The sequence below is a fragment of the Vidua chalybeata genome, chromosome 1 (assembly GCF_026979565.1).
Source record: "Vidua chalybeata isolate OUT-0048 chromosome 1, bVidCha1 merged haplotype, whole genome shotgun sequence".
Classification (NCBI taxonomy): Eukaryota; Metazoa; Chordata; class Aves; order Passeriformes; family Viduidae; genus Vidua; species Vidua chalybeata.
Window position 1 is genome coordinate 58,589,710 of NC_071530.1, and position 7,710 is coordinate 58,597,419.

Genomic DNA, 7,710 nt, shown 5'->3' on the forward strand with positions numbered 1-7,710 from the left:
AGCTTCTCCACAGCTGCCTCAAAGTCCTGACAGAGGACTTAGCAGCAGCAAAGTGAATTGCCCACCCACCACATATAACAACTAACAGTAAAGAAAAACTTCCCAACTCTTTTGATGGACATACCACTGTGAGCCAAGAAAACTGAGTAGCACAGAATCAGTCTGTTTTGCTCTGTCAGCACTTGAGATAAACACCCACTCAGGAAGAGCGGCCTGAAACCTGAGCAGGATATGCATACTTGTCCTGTAACACATGTACAGTCCCTGGGTACTTAAAGACCATATTTATATATGGGATATTTTACCAGTAACATCCTTTCACTGTACAGTTCTTTTCATCACTATTCCAAAGTATCCCAAAAAATAGTCTACAATGAAATGGGAAATTCTTGCAATACTTCTATGTATGGGCAATTTGGGATCGGCAGAGTGATGCATTCACTCAGAAATGCCTTTCAGCTGAAGGTGTAATTATTATTATATATTTCTAGGGGGGTTAGGCACATGAGGGGGATGATATGAAGAAAGAGCCAGAACAGCTTATGGAAAACACTGAGGAAAAGGAAAAACAACATTAAATACAGGAAAAACAATTTTTTTCCTGTACAACTGGAATTTGAAATGAAAATTCCATTTCAAAATTGTAAAATATTACCTTAGATTTAAAAAACTGTAAAAACTAGATAGTCTGCAGATTGATGGTTGATGTACTTTTTTTGCCTTAGTTTTCAGCACTTAGTCAAGTTAGATGCATTTCAAAATCCCCCAAACCCAAGCCATTTGCATGTCTCAAGGATAACCCTCAGAGAATAGTGACAGTCTTACATTAAGTTCTACAATTCCCTTTGCTCTTACATGAGAAAGTACACAGCTGGATAATGCACACACAAACCAATGTATCCTTCTTAACATCAGCTTGATTTCCCTTTTGCACCACTCACAGTTCCTTGTTCTTTATTTTGGATCATAATATTTAGGAGGCCATGTCCAAGTTTTTGTTCCATTATACTGGACATAACACATTAGTAAAGGTCCCTGACCACAGCTTCCAGACACTATGGCAATACAGACAGTAAGCAAAATATTTCCTTTCTACTAACTGGCAGAGACTTCTAGAAGTACTTATGCCCACAGTAGTCATGCCAGTACAGCAGAGAAACAGTAGGTGTGGAAATTATATACCTGCATTTAATTTCAGTTAGGCACAGCATAAGAATGGGTTTCAGGGGGGAGACAAAAACAAACTTTGCTGCTTGCTGAAGAGAATCTATTCCATTTATGCAAGCCTACAAGTAGTATGCATGTACAAATAAAAAAGGACATTACATCATTGAATGACTGACTATGCCACAGAATGACTGTTCTTGTTGTAATATATGAAATATATACAATAATATATAAACATAGAGAGATAGATGCTTGTGAGGATGGTCACATCCTCACACTGGAGACTTACATAATTAAAATGTGTAAAGCAAGAAAAACATCTGATATTATTTTATTTTGTATTTTAGCTTATCACCTGAGAGCAAGTTATCAAGGTCAAACATTGCATGGCTTATTCTCTGAAGTGCTATGAGATATACTGAGTACAATTAATTGTTTTTACCTATAATGAGAATACTTATCTTAACATAAATTGACATAATTGACTGCCTCACTCCTTGAAAGACCTTTATTTTTTCAACTTAAGCTCAAGATACAAGAAGCAAAAATAGCTTCTACCAAAAATACCAATACCACTACCAAATACCAAATTAATATAAAAATACCAAATACCAAAACCACTACAATCACACAGCTGCCTCCAGAAAGTAATTGGAATGAATACATCTACTATAAAAATTAAATACATGTGTTTTTTTCACCACAGTCAAGCCACAGATTAAACATGACACAGAAAGAACTACTTGCTGGATATATATTTCCATTTATAAATATCTTTTCTTAGATTTACAAGGGTCAAGTGCAAGCATTGCAGGAGATTCCTGCGTGAATTTTATCTGCAATTTGATCCTTGCATGGCATGCTGTCTAAGCATTACACTGTACTATAATTTAATACAGGATATACACTTCAGCAGTTACAAATGATGGACTATTTAAAAGCATTTAACTGTGACCCAGAAATGTACAAAGGCATTCAAAATATTTTATTTTGGACTGAGGAGATGAAAGGTCGAGTTGGGATAGGGTCTCTAAAAACATAAAGAAGTGGCTCATGACTAAAGGATTAAAAAAATGGCCATGGCCATTTAAAAAATAAGTTGTATAGGTTCGATAAACAGTGATGCTATTTTAACCCTAAGACTATGAAAGTGTATAGGTATCTCTTTGGTTTTCCCCAATTTTTGCACAGCACTAGAGGGAAAAAACCCTGAACCTTAATGTTTTACTATCATGCTAACCCTTTCCAACCCACCTAAAGCATGCTATTTAATGATGCTAGCTGAGAAAACAGTGGGACTCAGTAAAAGACAGTCTCACATCATGTGTTTCATTTCAGGCTGGGGCTTGGGTTTGCTCCTCCCCTTCTTTTCAAATAAGCATGAGGAGTTATGCAACCCTCTGTAAAATACGAAAAAAAAACCTGTCCCCTCCCAAACCTGCCCGTGTAGAGCCTGCAAAACATGAACAGGAAAACTGGTTGTCAGCAGCATCTTCTACATAATTCAAAGCTGTCATTTTAAGATGCTATTCACATGTGCGTTTGGCACCTTGTAGCATACACCCAACTTCCCCCTGGAATAATTTCACCAATGTACAAGAACTTTTACCCAGGACTGGAGAAATATTTGCAACCCCTGGTGATCCGGTGGGGGAGGGGTTGTATTTATTTTTAAACGAGCTAGCCGGGGTTACAGATTAAAACACAGGATTTTGTCTCGTCCTTGTTTTCCACCCCGGAGTACACGGCTGTATACCTACGGGTATTACCCCGCAGGCACTAAATGGTCTCCCACACCTGATGTTGGTTTTGTGGAGGACGATATACAGCAGCAGCTTTCGAAGACGAAGCCCCTCCAGCTACCGCTTGGGGATTTCAAGAAAAAACAAAAACAAGACAAAAACCAAACAAACAAAAAGCCCAAGAAAAAAGAAACGGCAAATAGCCTCTCCGCATCGGTCTCCATAAAAGGGGGCTGCTGCCTCTACACGAGCTCATGAAGCAGCAGCAGCTGGGGCGGTCGAGGCTTTGTTGTTGACTGAGGAGCATTTGATGTGTGCGCGCAAGGTGGCTCCTTCCCGGCTCCTCCGGGAGCAGCCTCCGGGCGCAGTGCGGGGCTCGCCAGCCGCCCGCAGCCAGACTCCGGCATCGCCCAGCCACAGACCTGCTGCCGCCGACAGCCGGGAAGCTGCCCGGGTCCCACGCTGGCTGCAGCCGCGCGTCCCTCCTCGATGGCGATCGGGTGATGCGGCGGCAGAGCCCATCCCCATGGCAGGGAGAGGAGCGCAGCTCCACGCCGAGCACCGCTCCCCACCGGCCCCTTGTCCCCGGTTCCCGGAGGGGAGCGCAGAACATCGGGGAGACAGCACGGAGGTGAACCCCAAGAAAGGACGCGGCGGCGCCGCCGCCCGCAGCCCCCCGCGGGCGTTACATAACGACAGCGGCGGCCGCGCCGGGCTGGGCTCGGGCGCCCCTCCGGTGGGGTCTGGCACCGGGAGGGGGCACCGGAGCCGCCAGACGCCCGACAGCGCCTCCACGGCCCTCTCCCCTGGCGCCATCGGCAACCGAGCTGCGATCAATTAGTGGCGCGATAGAAGGACGGACTGGGCACGGCACACGACTCACACCCTACCTATCCACCCACCTCCGGCGGAGAGGTGCTCGTCCGGCCCGGGAGCGGCGCCCGCACACTCACCGGCGGCTGCGGAGGGCGGCAGGTCTGGCAGCGCTGGCCGGGCTCCGTCCGGTGCGCTCGGGAGCAGCCGGGGGTGTCCGCAGCCGGCGCGGCCGTTGCAGCGGCACCGCCCCCACCGCGCGGGCATTGGCGGGCGCGTGGCGCCGCCCGTCCATCGCGAGCGCCCATAGGCGCGTGCCGGCTGAGGGGCCGCGCGGCCGGCGCTGCCTTACATGGCCCGCTGGCGCGGCCTCGCTCCCGACCGCCCCGTTTCCCCTGTTATCCCCGTTTGCCCCGCCGCCCGGAGCGTTACGGCAGGTGCGCTGCAGCAGGCTGAGCCTCGCCCTGTTCGCGCATCCTGCGCCTCCCCCTTCCGATGCACCGAGGGGTACCAATGCCTTCTGTGCCCTGCCGCGCTCTGGCAGGTTTGGGTCTGGATGGCCGCTCGGCTGTGCTTGAAGCTGGGATCGTCGACGTAAATGAAAACCGTGTGAAAGACTGGGCTGTGTGGTGCAGCGGGCATTCAGTAAAAGCCTCACCTTTCCTTAGCTTGCCTCTTGCCTGGGAGCAGCCTGCGGCCAGCACAACAGAGAGGCGCAGCCACAAACCTACTCTAGAGCAACCCCATCCAAAATCCCGGAGCACAGGTACAGTCCAGGAGTCAGCAGGAATCTAGTCAGCCGTTATGCACCCTCATCTGTGAATTAATAACCTGAGTCCAATGACCCTACAGAGCTTGGTATTAATCAATTTTAAATTGATTTCTGCTGTGCTGGAATGAAGTTAAAACAACCTACCCACAGTCGTGAGGGGGGAGAGTGAAATGCTAACGTGCAATGGAGTCTCAATTTTTCAAACGCAGGAGATATATATGGCTAATTTTTTAATTGGTTATATACCTATACTTGCTTCAGGATACAGAATAGTCTACAAACTATTATAAAATTATAATATAAATAATAAATATATATTATAAAATTAGCTTATAAACTCTGATTCAGTAACTTAAGGCAATTATTGAAATTACCCAGAATGTCATAAAGGGACTTGAAAGTACCTTTCATGTTAGGGTTGAGTTTGGCTGTAGTGAAGGTTTTGTGGTAGTGTAGGGCAAATGAAATTGTAATCTATCATAAGAGCAAAATCAATGTCTGCAAATCAATCTGCAAACACCTCCAAGTCCTTTTCCCCAGGGCTGCTCAAAATCCCTTCATCCCCCAGCCTGTATTGGCACTCAGTAGTGAAACTAAACATGTTCTTGGTAGGCACAGACATACAAACTCATTTCTGCAATACATACGTGCATACACATATGGACAGCTACACAGATCAATACAGCCAGAATCACTCAGCACTCACAAAAACATGAACAGCACCAATGGCCTCATCTTGTTGCCCTTTGGCTAATCAGGATGAAAGTGTATTATTAGGAAATAGATGCTATGTATAATGTGGATTCCTCCAGTAGCTGACCTTAGATACGCAGTCTCTTCCTGGACCCACAATGTGCCCACTGCTGTGCCCTGGACATATGAGCTCCTAAGACTTGCAGTCCCAATGTAGCTGCTTTTCACTTGTCACCCACAGACACACAACATGATCTGCTGGTACCTGGAACTCCGATCTTCTCAGCTGCTGCACTTTCACAAATTAACACCTCTCCAAGGGCTGGTGCAGGCCTCCTCACTGACATGCATCACGGTTCTCTCAGTAGCTGGGCTTAGACATGCAGTCCACCCAGTAACTGGCTGTGGATCCCAGGTCACCCAGTTACTGGCATCTGGACACGCGATTTCCCAGACCCCACAGTCCCACTCCAGCTGCTGGTACAGATTTCCTTGCACACAGCAGCACATAAAATGCACATTGTGGATCTCTCCTGAGCAATCACCACCCAATATCTTAGACAGGCCCTCCTTCCATCCTGGATCAGCTTGTTCCCACATATGTACACACACACACACACACACACACACACACACAGAGACATGTGCAGTCTCTCAGCAGACCATCAGTTGACATAGACTTCTTGGTCCCTTTGGAAGTCATCTTCTCCAATTGCCTCACTCCCAGAGATATACTTCCTTCCCAAGACTCTTAATCTCTTCTCCACCAAGTTTGGCTCGATATTTGCACTCTCACTTGGTCCAATTGCTTGCATCACAGGCACATATAACCCCTGATCTGCAGTGCAGCTGTTTGTGCTTGTTTTTACTCCAGTCTCTTCAGTTGATGACTCTGCTGATCTGCAAGCCCTATAATCCCTTGTCTGATTTCAGTTGCTGACTCTTAGACGTCCATATAATCACATCCACAGACAACAGAGTCCACCCATTTAGGAAAATAGTTAGAAATGAAATTTAGGAAGAAGGCAGGACAGCAGGTGATCATGGGGTGTGGGTCATGGCCAGTCAAGCATACTGCCCAGCAACCTGTTTACACATGGGCAACTGCTTTTGTCCTCCTAGCCTTCTATGACCCATTTTCTCCAAGCCAAGATAAGCTCTCCCTTCCTCTGCCTTTAGTTTTGTCCCCTACACCAGCCAAAAGATGTCTTGTATAATCCTAAGATTCTCTGAATGTCAGGGGAGGTTCAGACTTGATACCTGGAAACATTTCTTTACCAAGAGGATGGTCATACCCTGGAACAGGTCTTCTGTAGAGGTTGCTGATGCCCTGTGCCTGTCAGTGTGTGAGGCATTTGGAAAATGTCCTTAAAAACAGCTTTAACTTTGAATCAGCCCTATCACATCAGGCAGCTGGACTTGATGAACATTCTATTCTATTCTATTCTATTCTATTCTATTCTATTCTATTCTATTCTATTCTATTCTATTCTATTCTACTCCCTTGCATCCCACAGTGTGTGTTATACCCTCTAGATGATGTTGTCTTTTGCCCAGCCTGGAAATGAAACTCAAGATAGTTTTAGTAAGGAGGTAATATAAAAGGGGATCTTTATTTGAAGGCCTTCAGAGGCAGTTATGGAAAGATGTCCATAAAAACCCACCCACCCTCTCCCAGGGGTAAGTACATTTTTATAGGTATAATTGATAAAAAACACCAATTAGGAGGACAAGAGGGGATGCAATTCCCCCCGCCCCTCAGTCCAAACCCCTTCTCTGAAGCCCCCCCTTCAGCATTAGTTGTACTTTGTCCATGAGATGTGTCTCAAAGAGTTGTTCTGAGCTTTGGTTCCCAGGAAGAACCAAGATAGCATGGAGCCTTGTACCCCCCAGGGCTTGGAGCTCTGGAATTTGTTTTGTCTGCTTAGGGAAAGGCCATGGAAAATCACTGGGAAAACTAGTAACTACAAAACTAATACAGTAGGTGACAGAGTTACAAATATATGTGTGAGGAATACAGAGAACATACAAAATAATAAAAGGCAAAACCCAAATGGCATCAATTGCAGCCCTGACTTAAACCCCTAAGTTTGTCTGAAGGGCCTATCCAGACTCATCTGGTGTGTTTCAGACCTGGGTGATGACCATCAGTTCTCTTTTGTAACTCTCCTGAGACTGGGACAGGGGATCTTTTTTCTGAGTTCCCCATAAAGATGAAGGTTCCCCTCCTTGATATTGTTGTTCTGTGCCAAATTTAGAGTGTGGAGATGAGCATTTTATCAAAGAACCTAACAACTCTTAATTTCTGGTCACACTTTGAAGACCCTATATTCTTGGATGGAGAGGATTTTAGAGATTTAATTTAGCAATTTAATTTAACGGAATTAGTAATTTAGTTCCTGGTCCTGGAGTCATACTGTTGAAAATGTGGCATCATGAAGTTTTGGCAAAGACAAATGAGTCACAGAAATAAATCAGTGATACCTCAGGGCATATATGTGCTGCCAATCCACATCATCCTCC

The 7,710-nt window shown here is 45.7% G+C and overlaps 1 protein-coding gene across 6 annotated transcripts in view; it reads right to left on the reverse strand.

Annotated features, from left to right (window-relative positions):
* The window catches only part of TPPP (tubulin polymerization promoting protein), a 73,510-nt gene extending 69,478 nt beyond the window's left edge, over positions 1–4,032 (reverse strand). For 4 of the 6 annotated variants that reach the window (XM_053938152.1, XM_053938134.1, XM_053938157.1 and 1 more), the window contains exon 1: positions 3,863–4,032. In XM_053938152.1, the coding sequence (XP_053794127.1) occupies positions 3,863–4,017 (155 nt within the window). In that variant the 5' untranslated portion in view covers positions 4,018–4,032. Of the gene's footprint in view, positions 1–3,799 lie in introns of all 6 variants that reach the window. The other 2 variants (XM_053938173.1, XM_053938164.1) reach the window with 2 other exon arrangements.
* Positions 4,033–7,710: the final 3,678 nt, after the last annotated feature.